This window comes from Macrotis lagotis, chromosome 3, assembly GCF_037893015.1.
Source record: "Macrotis lagotis isolate mMagLag1 chromosome 3, bilby.v1.9.chrom.fasta, whole genome shotgun sequence".
NCBI lineage: Eukaryota > Metazoa > Chordata > Mammalia > Peramelemorphia > Peramelidae > Macrotis > Macrotis lagotis.
Window position 1 is genome coordinate 166,334,714 of NC_133660.1, and position 27,401 is coordinate 166,362,114.

At 32.4% G+C, this 27,401-nt stretch overlaps 1 protein-coding gene across 18 annotated transcripts in view; it reads left to right on the forward strand.

The window, feature by feature from the left end:
• Nucleotides 1–27,401, forward strand: part of FRYL (FRY like transcription coactivator) — a 283,659-nt gene that overhangs the window by 166,081 nt on the left and 90,177 nt on the right. For all 18 annotated transcript variants that reach the window (XM_074229478.1, XM_074229492.1, XM_074229477.1 and 15 more), the window contains 12 exons: nt 264–367; nt 744–852; nt 2,178–2,264; nt 6,886–7,057; nt 9,027–9,159; nt 10,767–10,874; nt 14,246–14,483; nt 15,860–16,045; nt 16,182–16,268; nt 17,090–17,358; nt 23,549–23,744; nt 25,091–25,215. In XM_074229478.1, the coding sequence (XP_074085579.1) occupies nt 264–367; nt 744–852; nt 2,178–2,264; nt 6,886–7,057; nt 9,027–9,159; nt 10,767–10,874; nt 14,246–14,483; nt 15,860–16,045; nt 16,182–16,268; nt 17,090–17,358; nt 23,549–23,744; nt 25,091–25,215 (1,814 nt within the window). The remainder of the gene's footprint in view (nt 1–263; nt 368–743; nt 853–2,177; nt 2,265–6,885; nt 7,058–9,026; nt 9,160–10,766; nt 10,875–14,245; nt 14,484–15,859; nt 16,046–16,181; nt 16,269–17,089; nt 17,359–23,548; nt 23,745–25,090; nt 25,216–27,401) is intronic.

The following is a 27,401-nucleotide window of genomic DNA, read 5'->3' on the forward strand; positions in this document are numbered from 1 at the left end:
GGCTGTTTATACTTATAAATAACTATTTTAATGACTTTATTTTGAAATTACCTAAAAAGACTTTGCCAAATAAGAGTAATATTGATTTAACATTCAGACTTGAAATCATTTTAAAATATTTTTGATGTGGGAAAAGTGGGGATTTAATTTTATTAATAATTATTGAGCAAGTGATTTAGAATTGTAGGATTTTAATTATTTTTAAGTACATAAATTTTGAAAGAAATAATACTCGTGTGTGTGTGTGTTTTTTTTTTTAACAGAATAAAGATCCCAAAATGTCCCGAGTTGCACTGGAATCTCTGTATAGACTATTATGGGTTTATGTAATTAGAATAAAATGTGAAAGCAACACTGTAACTCAGAGGTGCGTACCAATTATAAATATAACACACCTAATAAGAATACCTACTTAAGTAAATCTACTTTTATCAGTTTAAAATAATTGCTTTGTGAAGATCAAAATTTGAATGAGCTTCAATAAACCTACTATCTTTGTGATTTTGAGCAAGTAATGTCATCTTCCTCAGTCTTAGACTGTTATTCTGAGAATTGAATGAAATTATGCATTAAAAGTACTCTGCAAACCTTAAATGAATCTTAGGAATGTTGATGATGATGATGAAAATAAAACATTTTACTATTAGGAAAAGAAGTTTAAAGAATTATGAAAAAAGATAAATATACTGTTGCAGTAGCAGCTTATAGTCTCATTGGTTTATAAATTCTTTTTTCCTTTGTAGTCGTCTTATGAGCATAGTATCAGCACTTTTCCCAAAAGGCTCCCGTAGCGTAGTCCCTCGTGATACACCACTTAATATATTTGTCAAGATTATTCAATTCATTGCTCAGGTAAGCTCACCTTAAAATGGTTTATATTTTTTTCTAGTTAACAGACTATAATAAGTAGTTCCTTCATGGTTAGGAAAATTTCTAAAATACAAGCAAAATAAATACCACTGATGAATAATTAAATAGAATAAAATCCATGAGATCATAAACTATATAAAGTAAAATATCTTGATATTATTGTGGTTTTTTGTCTAAATCTTTGACTGATGGAAACAATAAATCTATATTAAATACTATCATTACAAAGCATACAGTTATCCTCTTTAGAACCAAGATGGAAAAAATATGAATGTTTTCAAATGAAATTATTTTGGACTTAACAGAGAAATGTGTATTTTTAATCATTAGAACAAAAATAAATGATGTTATGTTGCAGTTAAGTTTTCAGTGCAGTACCCTCCCAAATTTCATTTCTGGATATAGCATTATTTTGTGTATCTCTTCCTTTCTTTTTCCACTATTTATTATTTCACTCCTTGACTATTGTAGTGTTTCTAACTGGTTGTTCTCTCATTACTCCTCTATTCCAATCCATTTTTGCCATTGCTATCAGATTAATCTTCCTAAAATATCACTTTTATCACCTCATTTTCTTTCTCAAAAACTTTCAATGAGGGCGTCTAGGTGGCGCAGTGGATAGAGCACTGGCCTTGGAGTCAGGAGTACCTGAGTTCAAATCCGGCCTCAGACACTTAATAATTACCTAGCTGTGTGGCCTTGGGCAAGCCACTTAACCTCATTGCCTTGCAAAAACTTAATAAAAAAAAAACCTTCAATGAAATCACCTTTCTTAGAAGAACAAATTCCTTAGCTTACTATTCAAGAGTTTTAGCCTTATCTCTTCTGTGTGATTCTGTGCTTTCTTCAGATTGAACTTCTATTCTCCCTAGATTAGTCGTTTTTTTTCCTTACTGCTATTTTCCTTTGCTCCTGTTCACTGCATCTTCCAGTCTGACTTTTAAGGTGCAGTTCAAATTCCATAAGACCCCACCCATTTGAACCATTCCCTTTCAAGTTCATTATACAAGGATCTCTTACTCTACTCTGAATTTTAAGTACTCAATCATAAATTTTTATTTTATCTTTAATTTTGCAATTCTGGATTGACAACAATGTAATTATTTAACTTACCATATTTTTGTATTATGTTTCTGAATAGCTTGTTATCTCTTAGGACAGGGAACTGTGCATGTATGTATTACAATGTTTTTCTTCCATAAGCATCTAGTATTCATGCTTAGCAGATTTTAAGTTATTTCTGGATTTGTATATTTTATAGCTAAAGTGTTCCTTAGTATAATATCATGGAAGTATGTTTCTTCTAGGAACGTTTGGATTTTGCAATGAAAGAAATAATATTTGATCTTCTCAGTGTTGGAAAATCTACTAAAACCTTCACCATTAATCCAGAGGTAAAAGGATCTGATGTCATTGTAATTTTTTCTATGCTTTTTAAACTTTTAATATCTCCACATAAAAGAAGAAACTTTGCTCTTATTTTAAAACATGATAAAACAAATTTTCTCTTATTTTAAAACATAATGAAACAAATTTAACTGGACTAGAGATCTGAAAAACATTGACAGTTGATTCTCAGACTGTCTATTTAGGCAGGTCAAAATTTCCCCTGCATGCTATTCTTTATGGGGGGGGGGGAATCCTTTTTTCCTCCTCCATTCCTTTCACAAAATACAGTGTAGGTTTATTCTTTAACTATTTTGGCAAAGATTCTAACAGGTAAAAAAATGTTACTTCTACAGTGAAAGGATAACCATTGCTAATAACTACCTACTCCTTTCTAAGAGATATCTGAGAATTATATAGGATGAAGAAGCTGGAAATGACCAGTTTGGAATTGATAGAAATAATATCTGTTTGCCATTCTGAAGGGAAAATTTATCTAATTACTACATATTTTTCCTTTGTACCTAACATTCAATGTCTTAGCATACCTCAATATTTTATAATATCTGTCAATATGCCCTTATTTCCTCCTGCCTTATCATGGGTTTGTACTTCCTAGTTCAAGAAATATTGATATAGACTTTAGCAGAAATCTTTGGTATATTACTGTAATATTTCCAAAGTAAAATAACAGCAATGCTTCATTGTATTATGTAAACAAGCCTGGCTTCCTAAAGGCTAATCCAGCTAAGTGCAAGCTATGGCAGCTTCTGCCATGCCAGAAATATTTTGAATGCCATCTGAATGACACATTTCATGTTTTCTTAGTTGGAATCTTGCTAAATGTGACCACTATGTTGTATTCTTTAACTGTAATTTCCAGTGAAACAAAAAAAAATTGCAAAAATGACCAAATCTTTGGAATCCCCTTCAAATTCTTCACTGACAGAAACAGAGTGGGGGAAAAGGAACAGAGAATGTGAAGATTCTCCCTTCTTAGGCTATCAAAATTAGCTTCAGTTCTGGTCCCATGAATATCAAAATTTTACCCAGTGACCAATGAGGTTAAACTATTAGAGAAATGGTATTGCTTCAGTCTTGATATTTCCTATGTAAATGAAATGGATTTTGAGAATTGGAAGAGATACCCTCAAGCAAGTAGTCCCATACCATTCCCAAAGGAATCCCTACTATAACATACTCAAAAAGTATTCAGCCTCAACTTGAATACCTTCAGGTAGGGAGATCCTACCAACAATCAAGGCAACTTTAATTGTAATCTAATTGTAACACTAATTGTGAGCAAGATTTTCCCCAACATCAAACCTAAATTGACCTCTTTACAATAGATATAGATAGATAGATAGATAGATAGATAGATAGATAGATAGATAGATAGAGATATGTACTTTAGTTTATTTATATGTTTGTATATGTGTATGATGTACTCTTGTTCTTTTTTCCTGTTCTTGAGGTCCAAAATAGCAAGTCTTAAACTTCCTAAAACTTAAAGATTTTCAAATATTTGAAGACATGTATCATATTGCCCTTTTGTCTTTTGTTCTTCAAACAAAACATTCCTAACTACCTCATGGACTTAAGTCCCTTGCCAAATTGATTACCCTCTTCTCAATACTCTCCAGTTTACTATTGTCCTTCTAAAACTGTGGCAGCTAGTAACTAAGCATCTATAAGGACTAATGAGACCAACAAAGTGAAGTTCTATCAGCTCTAAATTCATTGTTAGGACTAAGCCTTATTTAATTCAGTCCAATGTTGATTAACTTTTTTTTTTTTGCTACCACATTTTACTACTATCTCACATTGTATTTGTAATCTCCTAAAACCCCCATATCTTTTTCAAAAAATTTGCTATCAAACCATACTTCCCCAACTTAAATTTATAAAGTTGATACTTTTAAACTGAAGTTTGAGATTTTTTTATTTATCCCTATTGACTTTAATCTTATTAGATGTAACCCAGTGCTATAACCTGTCAAAATCCTTTTGGATCCTAACAATGATCATTCTTAGCATGAGATCCCCTATAAATTTGATAAACATATTGTCTATGCCTTCATCTAAGATGTTATTAAAAATGTTAAACAGTCAAAGGCCAAGCCCAGATTCTGGAACAATGTCCTAGAACCAGAAGACAGAAGAAAATTGTCCTTGATTTTCCTTGGGTAGGCAAATAAAAGAAGTAGGATAGGTGATTTTTTTCATGTATGCCCAAGAAACAAGAAGCATCATTTTTGGAAAAGTATAAATAATTGTAAAAAAGGTAAAGGTTATTGTGACATATCAATAGTTGTTGCAAAGGTTGAGGAAATAGAAATTTTGCAAGTCAAATAAAACCTTCCATATCAAAAAGGCATGTTGTTGGGATTAAGAAACAAGAGACAAAAACTTGAAAATTATATAAACATCTCATGACTATGTAACATACGTAACATAACAATTTCATTAGAGAAGGGAGTTGAAAAAGTACTGAACTTAGTAAGCACCAGATAATATAATATCCTAAAAAAGAAATTGATTTTATTTTTAACAAATAGGAACTGACTTACTAATGAGATGATCATTTTGAACCAGCTTCTTGGTAGAGCAAAGAATAGAACAAAAAATGAGAAGAAAGATACGAGTATGATATATTTACATGTACTAATTATACATGTACTATTCAGAAAAAAATGAAGGGAAAAAAAGATAATAATAAATGTTGGTCAGACTTTGGGAAGACTAGTTCACTAATACAACTATTTGTGGAGCTGTGAATTGTTTTGACTCTTCTTGGAAAGAGTTGAGTGCACTTTGCTGCATATGGAAAGAGCCATAAAACTGACACATTTATATAAAGGAATTAATTACATTAATGTAGTTCCATAGGAGTCAAATATTAAGGATTCAGAAAAAATGTGGCAAGACCCATATTAATTGAAAGAGAGCATTGTGCAATGTACAATAATCACATAAATGAAAGAATTGTACAATGACAATAATCACATAAATGAAAAACATCATAATTCTATATATGTCAAACCTTGATTTGAGAGAACTAAAGCCTCCTGAGTAAAGAAAGAGGTGTTAGAATTAAGTATATGTTGTCAGACTTGACTACTGTATGGATTTATTTCACTTAGCTTATACTCCTTTTTTATAAGGGATGGTTCTATTGAGGCAGGGTTAAGTCATTGATAAGTGATAATAATAATGTTTTTTTAAAAAAATCAATAAAATAGTCAAACTAATAGCAGATATTGACACAATTTCTTAACTGAAATGAATTCATTGCTAAACAAAGAGACTAAATGACTGTAGAAACTGTCAGGTACCAAATATTTATTTAAAGGAACAGTACTTAATCTTTTGACCAGAAGAGAGCTATGGTAGCCACATTACATGTATTTGCAACTATTAAGTGAATGCCCATTACAGTTTCAACATTGAAAGAAAGATTTCTTGTAAATGATGACGTTTTTCAGATTTTACTCTGCAAAAAATATGAGTTGAATTTTATTGTTACTGGGGAGATGAATATTTAAAAAGCTGGACATAAGTAGAGCCAGTTAGGGGGTCTGAAGATCAAGTTAATGAGAGTAACAATTTTGAGAAAGCATTTGAAGTAAAGACATAAAGGAAAAATATAGATGTAGGCTTCATGGTGATTAATATGTAATAATCAACAGTGATTTAAAAGAAATAATAAAATATTACTGTCTTTTTGTTTTAGTTGTGTTTTCTCAGTAGTGGTTAGTGAATCAATGTGGTCAGAGTATATTTGTAACCTGTAAATTTTAATAAGTTCTTGAGATAAATGGTATTTTTTTCATTCTCCTCCTTAATATATATAATAGTATTATTTTATTCAGTGAAAGACTAGTAAGTGAAATGTTTTGAAAATAGATTATAATTTAACATATAAAACAATTAGGTGAGATATAAACCTATCTACCAAATTAATTAGAAAACAAAAAAAAAATTCTGAAAAGTTATAGTTAAGGTATACTTTGGAACAACAGGAAGCTAAAATCATCATTCCTGTTCTCAGGAAGACAACAGAGCTTCCTAGACTGGACATCCAGTAACAACTCTACTTCCAAAATGAAATCTGACAGTTTTTCATGCCAAGGCCTCTTCTTTATGACTTTTTGTCCCTCAGAAAACATTAGCCCTCAACTTTTTTCTTACTTAATTTAGCAGTAGTAATAACCTGCCCTATGGTAGAAATTAAGCAATTTTTACTAAGAGCAAGAAATACTCTCTGCCAAATATCTTATGTTGAATTCCAATTTATTAGGGTGTTTTTAAAAAATAGTCCAAAGCCAGAAAGAAAAGAATAGAATGATCTACATTCCTTTTCTCTGATGAGGTAGTCAGAAGATAACTGTTTCGCCCTATTGTATACATGGATAATTGAAATATTTTCTGGTTTATACTTTGTCCATAGAATTGGTTTCCTAGACTTGCTTTAAAAGTTGAACTGAAAGGTTTTTCTTTTTCTGATTATACTATAATATTTTTTGGTAAATTTCACATTATTTTTAAAAATTAATTTTAATTAGTAGAAAAAATCATTTTGTGACAATGTAAGCTCTAATTACTTCATTTTCAACCTTTTCTTTGAAGAGGATGAACATTGGACTCAGAGTCTTCCTTGTGATAGCAGACAGTTTGCAGCAGAAAGATGGTGAGCCACCAATGCCAACTACAGGAGTCATTCTTCCCTCAGGAAACACTCTTCGTGTCAAGAAAATTTTTCTTAATAAAACTTTGACAGATGAAGAGGCAAAGGTCATAGGTTAGTGTTTATATGAATTGGTTTTAATGCTTCTATTGTTTTAGAATTACATAGAAATTTTAGTATTAGAACTTTTTAAAGCTTTTTCATCATAAATCCAATTACATACACTTGAGGTAATGAACAGTTTAGTTTATATGTCATTTCAAACAGCTATTGAATTAGAATAAATAACTGTTACAGATGTATTTCATCTATACTTTTTGGATATTATTATCCTTTTAATTCTTTATACCCTCGTGTAATTTCTTTCAAACATTTTCCCATGTATAATTTCTTTAATTATTAGTAAAGCTGACTTTGACAGGATTTACAATTGAAGCACTCTCATCTAAAAAAGCAGCAGGTTTTTCCTACCTTGCTCCATTATCTTTTACTCTCTCTTCTTTTGAGCCTAGCTGCCCCTTTGCAGAAGAGTTCTTAAGGCTCTTTCTGAGTCAGAACCAATCCCTACCTAACCAGTGCACTCAAAAGCCATCTAGGTCAAATCTGCCTTTTCAGATCTTTTGGTGCCTTTTCTGTTACTCTAGAATTTCACTGTTTAAATCTGAGTGAATCTGGTAACCTTTTTCCTGTATACCTACTGATACTTTCCCTAAATCTGTCCTTTCTCTACAGGGGATAAATTTATTTTTAAATAAATGTGATTATATTGGATTATTTTTGAACCAGGAAAAATTTTAAGCAAATAATTCCAGGTTTTCATTACTATTGACTCCAGATTTTAAATTGTAATTTGACTAATTACTATTTTTATGCTCCAAATTATAAGCTTTAAAGAAAAATGAACTGTTTATTTCCTGTCTACCATTAGATTTAGTCTTATGGAAAAGGAAAAGGAAATTCTTCCTAATTGCTCCTTGAGAAACTTAAAAGTTCCTTGATCAAGTAAAATTTAATACACTGGTGAATTGGATTTTTCTGCCTAATTAAGAGTTAATTTTACATTTCTTTTTATTTCTCCATTCTTGAAATGCTTTTTTGTTCTTTATTCTCTCTCTATTTGATCTTCATCCTTTCTTACTTCTTCAGTTAGCTGTTTTATAGATCTTCTCAAAGCCCTCCCATATGGTCATAGCTTTCCTGTGCCTTTATAGCTTTTCCTTTGTGAGCCTACATTTCAGCTAAACTGTTGTTCTTACCATTCCTTCCCATCCTGCCTTTTCCTTTCTGTCTCTTTGTTCTTGCCTTTCCCCACATTCAGAATGAGTCCTTCCTCCATTTCTTACCATTTGTGCTATTTCCTCTATCCAGAATATTCTTTTCCCAGTTCTTAGTAAATCAAAATCCTTCACTTCTCTTTTAGGCCCAGCATTTTGGGTAGTATTTTGTATGGACTTTTCCTTGGCACTTATTTTCTGATCTGTGTCAGGGTCTTTCTCTCATGACTTCCCTTTCCTACTTGATTATACTACCTACAGTCATATGATTATATGACTGTAGTGATCAGGAATGCTGTCTAATTTCTTTCCATTTTGCAGCAACACTGTTCTTGGCATCTTAGTCAGTGATATTAGTTAAATGACTTTTGATTTCTGATGGTCTCAGTGAACAGCCATGGCACCTCTTTTGAATGTCATGTCCCAGTTTTTTGCACTTTGTAAATTTGTTCTTTGTAAATTTAGGTCTCTGTAAATTGTGACTGCTGTATTTAATGTGGTGTTGATTTCTTGGAATGATCACAGAAATTTGGTTTTACTCTACTTTGTAAATAAAAGCCTCTATAAGGCATTTTAGAAATAAAAGACACACCCTTTGATGAAATGTTGAGAAAGAGAAGGAGATGCAAATTTCTATATCTGTTAATAGCATGGGAGAAACTACATAGGCTGTAGTAACAGAACTGGACTTGGAAGTGGAAAATGTGGATTTGAATCCAGGCTGCTATTTATTTATTGAGGTAATAAGAGAAATCACAAAGGTAAAAAAATTTGTGAGAAAAAGTAGCATTGTTCTTTTTCTTTTTCAGGAATGTCAATATACTACCCTCAAGTAAGAAAAGCATTAGACAGCATACTTAGACATTTAGACAAAGAAGTTGGAAGACCAATGTGTATGACTAGTGTACAAATGTCTAATAAGGAGCCTGAAGATATGATCACGTATGTAATAAATTATTTTATTTCTCTGTGTATTATTAAAATAAAGATTGGTATATTCCTACTTACCTTGTCCTTAGCTATAGACATCTCCTTTTTTAAAGTAATGCCCAGGGTAGCTAGGTGGTACAGAACACTGGCCCTGGAGTCAGAAAGTCCTGAGTTCAAATATGGCCTCAGCTTAATACTTACTTAACTGTGTGACCTTGGGCAAGAAACTTAATCCCATTGCCTTGCAAAAAAACAAAACAAAAACAAAAAATAAAATATGCCCAGATTGGCCTGTGGTCATTTATATTATTTTTCTTTGAAATCTTCAAATTCTGGAGTTTTTAAAATATAGCAAAATCATTTTAATATTGTTGAGTTGTTCCCTTTTTTAAAAAGACCAAGTTGTAGTCATTTGTTCTCTTTGCTGCCCTTACCCCTACCTCCAAGAAAAACAAATCTTAGCAAGTAACAAATATGGATAGTCATTCAAAAAATTTTTTCCATTGGTCATGTCCAGTAAACAACATATGTAGATATCCACCTTCACTATTTTTCTCAAGATGTTTTAGGTCCTATAAAATCTTGATTGGTCATTGTCTTGATTAGTATTCTTAAATTTTTCAAAGTTATTTGTCTTTGTGATATTCTTATACAAGATAATTTTAGTAAAAACTAACTCTGGAAATTCAGAGTACTGGAGGGACTAAAGAGTCCTTTTATTTCAAACCTCTTTTCAACAACTCACTTTTTCTCCATCCCCCCAACCACATACCCCCGAACAGTTATCCACTTTTTGTTTGATGACCACTATTGAAATAATTAATCTGGAGGCATTTTCTTCTTCATTATTGGAAACCTTTATATCAATTCTAAATCCACTTCTCTGAAATTTCATCCTATTGTTCCTAGTTCTCCTTCCTACTAGTAGTAATTTCTAATCAGGCTAGATATTATGGTAAGAATTCTCTATATTTGCAATCTACCAGGGTAGAACATTTTCTTATAATACCCACATGGGTGTTAAAACCAGTCTAGGGGCCTAATTCTTTCTAAAAACAGTCTTATCCGATTACCTTAGTCAAGATCTATTCTTCACTTAATAAACTGATGTTGTAAATTAGATACTTTAAATGTGGGGGGGAAATTACATTATTTTGATTCAGAATTCAGAGTTTTGAATTCTTTGTTTCATTATACAAAACAAACTGTTGTTGGAATTCTATAAAAATCTAAATGTGAATGACTATAGTAGTGACTTTATTACAGTAGTTTTATTTTTAAATTACATTCATTGATAATGAGTAAGACTAATTAGGATTTGAAAAACAGCTTTCTTGAATTTTTCTGTCACTTGGAAAATAGGCATAAATTTCTTAGTGCCCTTAATAGATTATTGAGTTGTGCAACACATTATGATGTGTTGATTTAAAAAAAAAATTGTTTTTGGATTCTTTGTGTTGATTTTTTTAGTATTTGTTTGCTGGTTGAGTTTATGATCCTGCTTTCATCTATGTCTATTGTCTGTTTTATCTAGAATATGAATGCTAATTAGACTTTAAATACTTTAAACACTTTAATTCCAGTAATGATTTGCACATAATATGATTTATTTTTTTTAGGGGTGAAAGAAAACCGAAGATTGATTTGTTTAGAACGTGTATTGCAGCAATTCCAAGATTGATTCCAGATGGTATGAGTAGAGCTGACCTCATTGAATTATTAGCAAGGTAAATGAAATAAAATTGTTTGCTATGATATGTTTTAATATATAGACTTTAGTTCACAATACAATTCTTCTAATTGTTGTCTTTAATATGAATGAATAAAATGCTTTTTAAACCCTGACATCCTAATTATCTCTTTTTCTCTTAAACTCTCTGTCAAGCTTGTGATTTCCACTTATTTTAACTTTCATGTCTCCTCTTTGAATCCCCTACAAATCTCACTTTTCAAATTTTCAGCAATATTGTCTGTGATTTGGATCTTTCCTCATTGGTTCTTAAATTTTCATCTTGTGACTTTCCATGTGACTTGCAACCTATACCCCTACATCATCCCTTTACATACAAAATGTTTTTTGTATATAATATCTAGGACATCATCATGTTTATTTGGACAAATAGCAAAATTAAATCTACTTCTCTAAAAATTGCTTTGACATCTCATTTTCACTTCTTTCATTGATAAATTTCTAGTGTTTGACCATTGTTCTCTTTTTTGTTCATGTTGTTAGTATAAGTTATGTCTTTTTTACTAAAAAATAATATTTATATATTCATCTCTGTACCAGAAATATTTTCAAATTTTGTTTAAGGACTCCATAATAATCATACTCTTTTTTTTATTTTGTTGGTGTAGTTAGAATAGTGAATTGAACTATTTATTTGTGCAGTATATTTAATAGTAGTGATCTTCTAGAACATTATCAGTTCTCAGTTAGTTTACTTTGTTTTTTGTATTTGCCCATAAATTGTAAATATTCTTAAAATCTTAGTCATATTTACCTGTATGGGCAAAAACCAATGTTTTAAATCATAGACTCTAAAATTAGGAAGGGACCTTAGAGGTCCTCTCTTTCAAACCCTTTATTTTACCAATAAAGATATTATTCCTCAATTAGAGTTTGCTCTATCACTCACCTACTGGCTTCTGGAACATATGTCCCATACGTTTCTCATTGTCTCACCTTTAGATACATATGTACATGCACTCACAAATACTCTTAAGATGTTATAAGTTGAAATTAGTGAGTAGAGTGGTATTTGTTGTCAAGGATATAAGGGAAAATAATTGAATTTTGGGGGGAAAATTGCTACTTTCCTTAGATCTTCTGTGATTTGATTCAGTGCAAGAAAGAAATGCTTACTATAAATTTTTTAGGGAGAGTGAATTATTTTATACATTTACATGGTAGCTAGCACTTGAAAGGTTAAAGCAAGGGCAAAGGGCTTTTAATAAAGTTGAGCCCTTCATGATATCATAAAGCTTAAAAATTCCACAAGCCAGTCCCCTTTCAGTTCCCATTCACTTTTTCCCTTAAGCATTCTAGTTATCCCAACAGTTTCACCTTCCCCTCCCCCCCAAAAGTTTTCCACATTGCCAACTAAAATGAAATTATACACACATTTAAAAAAAAAAAAGCTAGGGGCGGCTGGGTGGCACAGTGGATAGAGCACTGACTCTGGAGTCAGGAGTACCTCAGTTCAAATCCGGCCTTGGACACTTAATAATTACCTAGCTGTGTGGCCTTGGGCAAGCCACTTAACCCCATTTGCCTTGCAAAAACCTAAAAAAAAAAGCTCCAAGAAAATAAAAGGCATGCCCTTCACCTCCTCAAAATTAAACAGTGATTTGCCTCACAGTTTACTTTGCTTTTTTTGTTCTATTTTCAGAGCAATTTTTTGCAGTTGCTAATTTATTTACTCCAGAATAGATAATCTGTATTATTTCCAGATATTAAAGATTAGGGATGTTTTCCTATGATGTACTTTTTTAACCGTGATAAAATTCCACTATAATACAAAATTTTGGATTATTTTTAGATTTTGTCATAGTGGTTTTTGACTTGTATTTAATCTAAGGAATGCTTATAAATCTTCAAGGCTTCAGTTAGCCAAACTGGAATACTATGTTACTTTATAAAGCAGGTAGTAAATTTATGAAGTGTTTCCCTGAGAAATTGAAAAGATTAAAAATATATAGGTAGCTTTCTGAATAATAGATCTATAATGCCTTTTGGGGGTAATCATTTAAGATCAGTGTCATAGAAGACAGTTAACATCCTCTTACAGAAAAACAGAGATAGAATACTAGGCTTGATAGACCATTGGTCTGACCCTATATGTCATTTCTTATGTTCTTGTGTAACTACTACTGCTTTGTGACTTGCTTCCAAGTCTACCTCGCTGTCATCAATTTTCTCTTCAGTCTCATTATCAGTTGAAGGTTGGCTTAGTGAAGACCAGAACTGAGTTCAGCAGGGTGAAGACTGTGATATCTCCTTTCTCCTATACCACACAACTCTTCTCCTCTGTCATTGTGGATAACTCCATCTTCCCAGCTTCCCAAGCATGTAATTGTGGCATATTTTTAATACTACCTACTTATCTTACTCATTCAGGCAATTTCTAACTCTGATGCATTTGTCCTTATAGTCAATCTCCAAAATTATTTCTTCTTGCCCAGCACTTGAATCTCTTGTTCACATATTAATATATTATTGGTTATTCTTTCTACTGCAACCATTTCTTTTATGGTTTCCTGTTTATCATTCACTTCCTTACGTTCTATGTAAAGTCCTGTTTAAAAAAAATTGTATTCATTTCTCTTTATTGTTTTTATGCTTAAAAAAATACTTTACCAGATCTTCTTTCCTTATTATCATATGTAGACATGGATTCTTTAATCTTGAAGGCTTTCTCTTAAGTTGTTTCAACTTCATTTCCTTAACCATTTCTTTCTGCCCTTACCCTGTTAACTTCATTTCTCCTATGTTTGCTATCTGATCTATTAAGTTCCATTTTTCACTCCCATCTCCAATAATTGTTTTTATAATCTCCCATTATGATTTGGTTGCATTTTGTTCATAACCAGCCCATCTTATATTTAACTGTATTGTTAATATCACAGTATGCTGTCATAGATATAAACAGTTTTTGATAATTGATGTCCATCCCATTGACAGTAACAGAGGACTAAAATAATAGCATGAGATGGTACTCTTATAAGACGTTTCTCATATATAGTCAAAAGTTATTATCAACTTTAAGAGAAATTAGTAAAAATATATATTAAGAGACTGATTTTAAAGATGAATGGTTTCTTTCAAAATGAAATGTATTTTATCCTTCTCTAGTGATTGATAATGATTAAGCTTCTTGCTGAAATAATCATATGAAAAGGTTAATTTTTAATGGGGAGGAAATACCTGTAGTCTAATATACTGATGGGAGGAACACAAAAAGGGCCTAGTGAACCCTGATTTAATGTTTCTAGTTATTTCTTATGCAATAGTTGAAAAATGTACATTTTTAGTCTTAAACTAATCTAAGGATTGTGAAGGTTTTGAAGCTTGCTGACTCAACATTGTTCTTGGTAGGCTCACAATTCATATGGATGAAGAACTTCGTGCTCTGGCTTTCAATACTCTGCAGGCACTAATGCTTGATTTTCCAGATTGGCGGGAAGATGTTCTTTCAGGATTTGTTTATTTTATCGTACGTGAAGTTACTGATGTCCACCCTACACTTCTTGACAATGCTGTAAAAATGTTGGTGCAATTAATAAATCAGTGGAAACAAGCAGTCCAAATGCACAATAAAAACCAAGACTCTCAGGTAATATACTTTTGTAATGCTTTGTATCTAAGCAGCAGCAAATCTACTATAAAATTATTTAAAGATATCTTTACTACTTTTCTCTTAAAATCAAAATCATGGTATTTAATTATAAAGGTATAAGTTTTTAGAAATGACAGAATGTATATTTATATAACCGAAAGTTATCCTTTTTTCTGTTTCAAAAGATGTTGAATTTCAACAGTTAAGAATACTCTTTACATTAAATTATTTAAAAATCCTCTTTTCAGTTATTGTAGCTCTTGTAGTCTTAAAGTCATTATTTATTGACCAGTTTTTCTAGCAATGATTTATTTTCTCTGTATGACAAGTCTTATAAGCCTATCCAAATTGGGATCATACTTTCAGAGCTTATGCTCCACCATCATAGCCTTTATATTATCACTAGATCATCTGGTGTGCCATTAAAGCAGTAAGTCATTTTTAGTCGCCGAAAAAGTCATTGAGATTATGTTCCTTGTTCTTAGGAGATTCATAAATTTCTATACTGTTTATATTCTCATAACTTCTTTGTCCTAGTGACAGTCTTCTTTCGTGAAGGAAACCAAACTTGGGATAGGAGAAATTCTTACTGGTCTTTTGCTGGAGCATCTTAATGCCACTTGCTCCAAGTTATCTTTCATTGTTTCTTTCAAGCAAATAGTAGTACTTTTATTGTAGATACTGACTTATATTTATTGATTGATTATATTGGAATATGAGAATTGTAGAGCTAGAAAGAACCTTAGAGATAATGAGAATTCAATTCCTTCATTTTATCTCCAGATAAAGTATGTGTTAGAGAGGTTCTGTGTCTTGTTGAATGTTATATAGCTACTTTATAACAAAAACTAGGCCTGTAACTTGAAACTTTGTAGTTCCTGCTCCAGGGCTCTTTGCCTCAGCTTTTGTGTTTTGTGTGCCAAATCTTATTTTCAATATTTTTTGGTAAATTTTTATTCATTTTAAACTTCCCTGCAAAATGAGAAAAAAAAGAACATTGCCATGTACACAGTAGAGCATAAGAGGATTTAGTATAAAACATAAATTTCAATTTCAAGACAATCTATATAATAAATACTATACCTTGTTTTCCATGCTACCCAGCTTTTTCTTTGTTTTTTTTTGTAGGTTTTCTTTTGTTCTCTACTATACAGTTCAATATGATAATTTTTTTGTAGTGAACCCATTGACAATAGTGACTGTGTTTGCAATGGAAATAATCACTCTTTCTTTGCCTTATTAAACTGAATTTCTGCATATTAGATTTTGTTAAAATAGGGCATACTTATATTCATAATTACTATATTGCAGATTCCTATGTTTTCTTTTTACCATTATCAGAAAGTATTCAGTAACTGATTTTTTTTTTAAAGCATGATATATCTAATGGAACTGCTCATACCCTTCCTTTGGAGAGGATCCCATATTCCAATGTATTCCATGTGGTGGAAGGATTTGCACTCGTCATTCTTTGTAGTAGTCGACCTGCCACTAGGAGATTAGCTGTCAGTGTTCTTAGAGAAATACGAGCATTATTTGCACTTTTGGAAATTTCTAAGGTAAGATTAAGAAATTTTAGATGATTTTTTTGTCCTTTATACAGCAAATAGTATTATAGTTAAGTTCTAGTATATAATTGCCTTATTTACTTAAGCATTATTACATTTTTCAAAAGATTACTTATATATTTTTTAGGGTGATGATGAATTGGCCATAGATGTGATGGACAGATTGAGCCCATCCATTCTCGAAAGCTTCATACACCTCACTGGGGCTGATCAGGTATGAGCATGATATATTTGCCTTGCCTTCCTAAAGAATATTGTCTTAACTTAGACCATATGTTTCTTTGGTTAAAGTTTTCTATGGTTGATTGTACAAGAATTCCCTCTTCAAATTATAAAGCCTATATACCAGTATAACAATAAAGCATCATTAAATTATACAATATTTGATGTTTTTAATCTGTAATTGTTTTATATATATATATGTGTGTATATATATATAATATATATATATATGATACTGAAACATTTTGAAATTGAATTTAATATTTTAAAATGATAGAGACCAAGTATATTATGTGAATATCTACAAAATTTATTACTTAGGTATTTTTTTGAGGGGAGGATGGTGGGATGCCTTCATTGTTGATATAGATGTGTTTTTGCATGTACTGTAGACCGTTAGAATTTATGATTTAAAAAGCACATGATTCTTTTGACCAGCCAATGTGATTAAAAATCTATTCAACTTAGAAATACCTATCTAAAAGTTTTTTTTATCGTTATTTTTAATGTTATGCTCTTTAGTCTTCCATTTCCACCCCTTTTTTTCCAATTTATCTCTATCTTGTAATATTTGAACAAAATTGAAAGTTATACAAATATCATTTTTGAGAATGTAGATCTTAGATTCTCAAAAAAGACACAGGACATGGGGAAAAAACTGCTACTGCTTTTCTTTCCCAATTTCAGGAGCAAAGACAGATGGAATCTATTTACCACTTAGAGTCAAAAGACTCAACATTTGTTGATTTTAAACCCACTTGATGTTACAAAACTTCGAAGCCAATCTGAATGTGTAAATTTTTTCCTTCACAGACAACTCTACTCTATTGCCCTGGCTCCATAGATTTGCAAACATTGGCTGAGTGGAGCTCATCTCCAATCAGCCACCAGTTTGATGTGATCAGTCCATCACATATATGGATATTTGCACATGTGACCCAGGGACAGGATCCATGGATTATTAGTCTGTCAAGTTTTATGAAACAAGAAAATCTTCCAAAATACTGCTCTACTGCTGTAAGCTATGCATGGATGTTTGCCTACACAAGACTTCAGTTATTATCTCCACAGGTTGACATCAAGTGAGTTCCATTATAATTTTTACTTTCATGAGACATATTTCTAAAATTTCAGTTTTCTGAAAATAGGGAAACTCAAAGAATAACGTGTTATAGCATACTTAAAATACAAAGGGAAAAGATAGGCAAAGGAAACCCATCTCTTCTTCCTTTTTCTCTTGGTTTCTTTTTCCTCCGTCTTCCTCTTCTCATTGGTTAAGGGAGATGGTTTGAATAAAAAAAAAATACAGGGCCTGGAGATACTGAAATGAGTTGGAGAAGATGCTTGCATTCTTCTCAATTTGTCCTGATTTCATAATTTCTACTGTTAATAACTAAATCAACATATATTTTGATCAGTGCTAGGGCTATAAGCAAAATTCAGAATAATAAAGTTTGAATTTGTTATTCTCCTTACTCTCTTTTTGCTACCTTAAATTAATCTGTTCCCAAACAAGAACAGCATCATCATATTTTACTCTGGCTGCTCAGATTTCTCTACTGACTTCTTTGCTTCTATCAGAATCATAGCTCCCTGAGTACCTAAAAGCTCCTGATTTGGTGTTGACCTGTTAACTTGATTTTTCACACTAAATGTGAATAAAATTAAACATATTTTTTTTTTTTTGCAAGGTAATGGGGTTAAGTGGCTTACCCAAAGCCACACAGCTAGGTAATTATTAAGTGTCTGAGGCCAGATTTGAACTCAGGTACTCCTGACTCCAGGGCCAGTGCTCTATCCACTGCGCCACCTAGCTGCCCCTAAACACTTTTTGAATAGAGGATATTTATAAGTCTATTATCAGTTTAAAACATCAGAAACTCTGGCACAAAATGTTGACTGTCCTTTGTTTTAATTAGAGGGTAATGTGCAACACAGAAGGGGATAAAGCCAATTTTCACAGTTCTGAAGGTGAAACTAATGCTTTATTTAAGAGTTTTGAGGGCAAAATTTGCTTAGGGTAGTTTGAGGAATTCTTTTCAACATTTCTATGGGGAAGACTGGAAGTTGCTGCCAACCAGTGTCCAAAATTAGAATCACTTTCAAGGAGATATACATTCCCTATACACAATTCTGTTTGAAGATGTTTTTGAAGTGTGGGTGCAAGTTGGCTTATATGTAGATATCATAGAATCATTATTTTAGATACATACCATTCATATCTCTACTTTTCCCACTGTAAAAAATTGCTACTATTTAGAACTCAAATAAAAGATTACTGCATAGTGAAAAAGCAGTAGTTGGTTATATGAACCATATTTTCAATTCTGTAGCTTCCCTGTTCCTCTCAATCTATTATTCAGTTCTCATGACACCTACTCTTCTACTCTGCCTCAACTAAACACAGAGATGGAGATAAGTATACTATTAACTATCACCCAAAAGGTTCTATTTCTGTGTGCGTGTGTTCTGAAATTCCTTTATCTGATCTGAATCATCTACCATTTCATTTTTCTTTAAACCTTTCATCCCTTAGTCTTGTCCTTACTGTGACCTTCATTCCCTTCTTTCCCATACCATCACCTTTGTACTTCACAATTCTCTTTTATCTTCAGACCTTGGTGAACTGGTTCCATTCCAAACTATTCCCCACTCTTGAATCTTTCCCTCTCCCCTACTGTACCAGGAATCATGTGGAAGGCTATGCTTCCAAGATCAAATATTGTAGATCATCATCATCCTCATTAACAGACATAGTAAAATTTAGAGAGAGGAGTCTTTCATTGTTTTTAGAATGTCCATCAAACAGCCAAGAGTAAGTTCTGGCCAACAGCATGGGAACAGAGGTATATGGAGAATTAAAGGAGATGTCTTCAAGTAAGGGGAATTAAATATATGCTTCTTGACTCTTCATAAAGACTTGTATTTGCCCCTTGGAAGCGATGATATTACAATTTCATCTAGCCATACTCCTAAGAAAAACATAAGGTCCAGGAGAATCAAATAATTAAGGTGCAATTAGACTCTGAACCACACTATCAAGTTCAAACACACAGACACACACACACACACACACACACACACACACACACACACACACACCCCAATAAGAGACAGTTTCAATTCAATCACTGCAGCCACTTTTACAAAGCATTGAAGATACAGGCTTTTTGAATTGAGGATATTTAAAAGTCTATTATCAGTTTAAAACATCAGGAATGGGCGGCTAGGTGGCACAGTGGATAGAGCACTGGCCCTTAAGTCAGGAGTACCTGAGTTCGAATCTGGCCTCAGACACTTAATAATTACCTAGCTGTGTGGCCTTGGGCAAGCCACTTAACCCCATTGCCTTGCAAAAACTAAAAAAAAAAAAAAAAATCAAGAACACTGGCACAATATGTAACCTGTTCTTTATTTTAATTATAGGATAACATGTAAGCTGTAAAACAGAAGGGAAGGGAAGAATAAAACCAGTAGTTCACAGAGATGAAGGCAAAGCTAGTGCTTTATTAGAGTCTTAAGGGCAAAATTCATTCAGGGAGTTTGAGAGATTCTTTTTAGGGAAGATAAGAGGTTGCTGCCAACCAAAGTTTCAAAGACAGTGCAATTTTCATAAGGACCCTAAGCAATAAAGTTCATTTTAAACTTCTGCAAAAATTCATCTGAGGTGAGGACTTCTTCTTCACCAACTGCTTTTACATCCTTACCAGTAGCTTAACTTGCATACAGCTGGTTAGATACATTTGCATATTTTTTTCTGTCATACCATAGCAATAGCAATCTTCATTATCATGACAAGGAAGACAGCACATTAATAGGTGAGTAAATCTGTCTAGTATACAGCTGCCTGTCCACATAGTGCTTTGGTAATGTATCCAGTCATGTCAGGGATGGAATGAGTAATACAATCATTGGGCATGGATCTGAGTAATCAAGCCATTCCTGCCTTTTACACATCATCTTGCTCATATATTGTGGTTAAGTTTCCTTATAAATTTATATTTTACACTGGTATAGTAAAAGAATCTCACTGGGCTCTCACTTTTGCAAGGCAATTCTTTTACTCCTCTGTAATAAATTCTCTCTCACGCTCCATAGAGGCTCTTCCTTAACCTTTTCATCTTTTCTCACATCTCCCATCTCTATCCTTTCTCTTATCAAGGAAACAAAAAAAAAACTATTACATAAGAGCTCCCTCTACACTCCCCTTCCCTCTTTTATCTTACAGTACTCATATATATCCCCCAACTATTTCCTTCTTCAACCCTTCATCAGATAAAGAGGTGGCCCTTGCAACACATAACCCATCTATATGTACTCTTGAATCTCTTTCAGAAAGTTATCCCACTGTCTTTCCCAGTCTCCTTTATCTTCAGTTTCTTCCTATTTTCTGCTTAAAGAACATTCTACTTACAACCATACCTATGTTTCCCCTATCTTTTAAAAAACAAAAAATCCTCACTTGATCCTATTATGCCTTTAGTTTTTTTTTCCTATTTCTCTTCTTCCCTTGTGGCTAAACTTTTCAAGTATTTATTGTAGGTGTCTCTATTCCTTCTAAACCCTTTGTAATCTGGTTTCAAGTTGTAACTGCCCTCTACAAACTTACCAATGATTCCTTTTCATTTTTTAAAATAAATTTTTACTAATAGTGTTTGTTTTCACATTACTTAAATTTCCCCCTTTATTTCCTTCTCTTTTCCTTTCTCCCTTCCCAGAAGTCATTTCATTCACTAAAAATTTTTCTTAAAAAACAGAAAGAAAAAGAAGAGGGAGAAAAAAAATCTGAAAAACTGATAAATATTTAAAAAAACTCTGGGGCAGCTCAGTGGCATAGTGGATAGAGCACCAGCCCTGTAGTCAGGAGTACCTGAGTTCAAATCTGGGTTCAGACACTTAATAATACCTAGCTGTGTGACCTTGGGCAAGTCACTTAATCCCATTGCCTTAAATAAATAAAAATTAAAAAAAAAGAAAAATATCTGACAATGATACTTCTGGACTTCTCATCTCTCTTCAAAGGAGTTGGGGGTGTTGCTTTCTCTTTTTTTTTTTTATTGTGACCTACCTCCTTTTTTGTAATTTCGCAATACTTTTCTTTTTTTGTGTACTGGTTATTAATGTAAATTTTTTCATGCTACTTTATATTAATGATATTTGTCATTTCTTAAAATATGGTTATATTTCATAATGTTTTTGCACCATCGTTTCTTTAGCCAATCACCAACCAAAAGGTATTTACTTTATTTCTAGTTTTTTGCTGCTAGGAAAAAAAATTGTTATTAAAAATAGTTTGGTGTAAATAGACCTTTTTATCAGTGATCTCTTTGAGGCAAAATATCTGGTGGTGCAATGTCTGGATCAAAGGAGGAAAGTGTGCATTATAATCACTTTATTTGCATACTACCAAAAGGGAGGTTGTTTATATGAATTATAGGTATGAATTTTTAGCAGAATTTTGTCATATTTTTAAGAGACATCAATTCTACACTAATTCTCAAAAATTTTGAAAGACAACTCTCTTTCAAACTATATTTTTGTGACAAATATTGTCCTTAACCAAGGAAATATTGTCCTAAACTAAGGAAAACTATAGACTAATATCATAAGTGAATTTAAATTTTTAGGTGAAATCCTATCATTCTATAGAAATTCATCCAAGAAACAATTCATTAAGACCAAGTTAAATATATTATGAGAACACAAGGACAATTTAACATTAGTGGGAAAAAATCAACATAATTTTGTTAAGCACAAAGCTATCTTAAACCAAATTATTATTTCAGTAGATGCAGAAAAATTCTCATTATACCAAACATTCTACAAAGTACAGTCAGACATAACTTTTTTTAGGTTTGTTTGGTTTTTTTTGCAAGGCAGATGGGGTTAAATGGCTTGCCCAAGGCCACACAGCTAGGTAATTATTAAATGTCTGAGACCGGATTTGAACCCAGGTACTCCTGACTCCAAGGCCGGTGCTCTACACCACCTAGCCGCCCTCAGACATAACTTTTAAAAATATAGTAGTGATCTCTTAATCACAAAATCTGATTAATCTTTTTATAAGCTTTGACTTTCTTGACCTCTGTGTATATCATGTGATTGATCACTTTCTTTTTCCTGGAAATTCTTTCATCTCAGGATTTTTTTTTTATCTTTTTCTTTTTCATCATCTCTTTCTTTTTTTGAAATTCCTCTCTGATGATGCTCTTCCAATAATAAGTATCCCCCAAAGCATTCCACTCTTCTCTCTGCATAGTGTTGCTTTGTAATCTGCACAGTTCCTTGGGTTCAGTCATCACCCTAGGCAGACACTTCTTAGATCTGTACATCTAGTTTTAGTCTCTTTCCTGAACTCCAACACCACATGACTAACAATCATTTAGACATTTGCATATCCAAAGAACACATATCTTCCCCACCAATCTGTCCCCTATTCCCAACTTTATTAATACTTTCTATTATAACTACCACCATCCCTCTAGTCCCCTAGACTCACAACCCTCATGTCATTCTTTGCTCATTATTCTCACATATTCTACATATTCATTCTATTATCAAATTTTGTTTCTACCACAACAGCACCTATATATAACTCTCCTTCCCTCCACTCACACTGCCACTGTTCTAGTTCATTCTGACCCCTAATCACTTCTGACTTTACCCATTATAATATAGCCTTACATTATGTCTCATTTGCTTTATTCTTTCCCCTTTTTCCAATCTATCCTTCATTCAGCAACCAAAAGAGATTTTTTTTAAAGGATAAGTCTAATGATATTCTTCCTTTTCTCCCTCCCTATTGTTGTCACCCCCGTTACTTCCAGTCTCCAAAGTAAACTCTTCCCATTGGCATTTAAAATTTTTCATAAGCCAGCCTCTTCCTACATTTCCGGTCCTCTTAGTCTTCTGTTCCATTTATTCTATTATTCAGCCATATCGACCGACTCTTATTTCTCAAATAGAAATTATATTTCCTATCTCCATGCCTTCCCTCTAGCTGCCTACCATACCAGGAAATTTCTTCCCCCTCAAATGTGTTTGTTTATATAAATCTATGTGTATTCATCTGTGTGATTTACATATCAATATGTAAATATAGACTGAGGCTATTTTCTGTGTCCCTGGAGGGAATTACCCCCACAGATGAAATCATAGATCTATTGAAGAACTGGTGAATTTTCTGAACTACATTTAATATACATATGTCTTTACTGTAATAAAAGCAGTATATTACATTGAATGTACATTTGCCTTTTTATCTTCATCTAGTAGTCCCATTAATGCTAAAAAAGTCAATACTACCATAAGCAGCGATTCCTACATTGGGCTTTGGAGAAACTACCTGATTCTTTGCTGCAGTGCAGCCACATGTGCATCCTCATCAACATCTGCTGGTTCCATAAGGTGCTCTCCTCCTGAGACACTGGCATCTACTCCTGACAGTGGTTATGGTATTGATTCTAAAGTAAGTCTCTCCATTGTAACATTGAATAGTTGAATGAAATAATCATAGTTTTTTTCTATAAGTAAGTGAATTAAATGATCACTTATTTTCCTTTGTTTTCCAAATTCTGTGCTTTGCTTAGATTAATTTAAAAAAGATTTATTATTCAGAAAGAAAGGAAATGTTAATCACCTATGCATTTTATTTTCTGAATAGTAGAACAGTAGTTCTTAAAATCATGATTATGGATTTAAAAAATCATTTTATTCATAGAACATATTTTTAGTTTTATTTCTATGGTAAGTATAATTTTTAAAGGACAGAAGAGAGAAATGTAGGATCTTGTCTGGGCGATTGAAATTTCCTCTCATACATAAGTAGATAAAAGCAAAGATGATATTTAAGTGATAACCAGGTAAGTGAATGATAGTTGATATCACAGAATTTTTGAATCCTGGCACAAAAAGGGATCATAGAGGTTTCTAAATTTATATATCTTCATTAGCATCTCCAAAAGGGGGCCATTAGTGCAGCCTCTGATGTCGTAAAGTACTGAAGTAAATCTAGGAGTTGGGTAATTGCAACTTCCCTTTTGATATTAGTGCCTTACATTTTGTTCTAAATCATATGGATGATGGTCCTAGGAGCCTAGGATAACAGAATTATTGCACAAGGAACTTTGGAGTTCGCCTCGTCTGACACTCAATTTATAAATAAGTAAATATATTTATATATTATATATGCATATATATATATATATATATATATATATAAAACACTCAAATTTATAAATAAAAAAAAGCTCACATGGGTTAAGTGACTTGCCCAAGGCTTCACAACAAAAGCCAAAATTCAAATCCAAATTCTTTGCCTCCAAATTTATAACTCTCTCTCCATTGCACCATGTTGCTTCATTTCATAAGTGATAAAATTAAAGCCCTCTGAGAGTAAATAAATTTACCCAAATCATAAGGGGAGTTTTGGAGCCCAATCTAGAAATCAGATCCCCTGATTTCTCCCTATCATGCCACATTATCATGAAGGCTCTATGGACCACTAAATATTGGGGGGGCTAGGCTGGGCCAGGGATGAGATCATCCAAGTAAAAGTCAAGATACCTGAGTTCTAGACTCAGATTTGTAATTACCTGCTGTGTGACTTTGGGCAAATTATTTAACTACCTTGAGTTACACCAGTTTTATTAATTTGTTTTTCCAGTGCTGCTTGTATAATGTTTATGTCTGTCTATTCATTATCCCTGACCAAAAAATAGTTTAACATGTTAAATTATTTTTGTTCTTTTTAGTGCTATGAGATTGTAGGTTTACTTTGTCTACTATAAAAACACAGTATTTTTTCCCCCCTAGATTATTGGCATTCCATCCCCTTCTTCCTTGTTTAAGCACATAGTTCCAATGATGCGCTCTGAGAGCATGGAAATAACTGAATCCCTTGTTCTTGGTCTTGGCAGGACCAACCCAGGAGCTTTTAGGTAATTATTGTCTTGTCTCTATATTTTCTATATAAGTAAATAATGAAAAGAAAAATTGGCATACTTACTTAGAATTCTAGGGGTAGTGATTTTGATAATGTTTCTTCATCTCTTATATGTAGTGAATTTTGAAAAATGAATCTACCATCCTTGTTTAGTTTTATAAGAAAATTGAGCCTTATTATGATGCATTCCTGTATTTTCTCCTCAAGTATCATGCTATATTTACACTTGTCAAAAAGTAGAATGGATTTTAAATAAGTGAAACACTTGTGTGTTTTTAATACTCAAGCATCCCATTGATCGGCATTCTTAATGCTTTACATGTTTTTACAACATATTCTTTCATTCTGCTTGTGGGAATATGTTGTTCAGGTCTGATCTTTCCTTCATTTTCTTAAGGATAACTAATAAATTATCAAAAATACAATGTATCTTATGAAAATACATAATAAGAATCATATAACCAAAACTCCTCTTGCCTCGTCAGCATTTTAGAAGGGTATAACTTTAGCCCTATTATATATATATATATACTCTCTCTCACTTAGCTTTCCCATTTCCTTCTGTGATTTTAAGTGTTCATTCTGTGGAGATAATTTATCAAAAATATATTTTATATAGCTCTAATACTGCATTTCCGCATGTTGCTTTATATCCTCCTAGAATCTCAAACTTTCTCTCCAAAACCTGTCCCTCCTCCTAACTTCAGTCTTTCTGTAGTTCATTACCACCATCCTCCTAGTCACCCAGGTTTGAAACCTTAAAGTCACTCTTTGTTCTGTTCTTTCCTTTTACGCACCTTCCACATCCTATCACTTGCCCAGTCCTATTAATTTTACCCTTTAAATATCAACACAAATCTTGTCTCTTTCTAATACTACTGCCCTAAGATCTGGTCTCACCAGAGTCCTTCTTGCCCATACATTTATAATATCTTCTTAAATATTCTTCCTGCTTCCAGTTTCTTTCTTATCTAATCCATTCTTTATACTGCCATCTGTGTAATATTCCTAACGTCCGGTTGTCCAAGGCAGTCATATCCCTTCCCTGCTCAGCAGGCTATAGTCACACCTTACGACATCTTGAATAAAATAGCAGCTCCTTAGTTGTGTACCTAAGATCTTTTATAGTCCTGCTTCACAACCTGCCATTATGTTATTCCTTTTTGTAACCTTTTCTTTCTAGTCAAACTGTCCCTATATTCTGACCCAGACTTTCCTGTCAGTGTGCAACTCTGATTGTCTCTTGTGCCTGGAATGGCATTTCTTTTTTCCATTCGAAATTCTGAAAACTCTATGAAGGGTTTCCTGGTATCCACTTAACTAGAAGTGATCTTTTCTTCTTTAAATTTCTCATAGCACATTTTTGGACCTCTCTTTTGCACTTACCATATTATAATTTATATTATATATTTTGTGTCCATATCTTCATAAGTGTCATGGATTTTTGAGTTTGAAAAGATTTGCAACATCATCTACTTCTAACCTCATTTTATAGGTTAGGAAAGTGGGGCCTTGGGAGGTTAATTAAATTGCCCAATGTTACACAGGTTGAAAGTGGCAAAACTAATATTCAGATATATGCCCTCCAGCTTCACCTACAATAGTCTTATCTCCTCCTTGAGGGGAATGATTATGTCTTATTTCTTCCATTTGCCATTAACATCTAGTTCAGTGCCTTGCAGCTATTAGGTACTTGTTAAATATATGTTGAATTATCAATGGACTGAATTTTTTCTACCTCAATCTTCAACAGAAAAATAAAACTTTAAATGTTTTAAACATTGATAAGGAATCATTTTATGCATTAAAATGAAATATTTTGTCAGTAAATTTTCCTAATAAACTATTTTGATTGTATATTTTTCAATATGTGCTGAGTCTCCAGATTTTGTCTCAGGTAGTTTTTTTGTTTTGTTTCTGGTGTAATCTTTTCAAAGACTGAAGTAGTTAATAAAGAATTAACTATTAGAAATAAATAGGAAGCATATGTGGAAATCAAAATCAACAGAAGTCTGTTTCCAAGACAAACCAAATGCTAAAAATAAGTAATTAAGATTGCCATTAGAGTTGTTTATTCTCCTTTTAAATTAAAGGTGTTAAAAGAAAGGTTTATGTGTAAATATTTTCATTAGAAGTTTGATTGTATTAACTTGGTTATTAATGTAACAATTTATGTTTTTC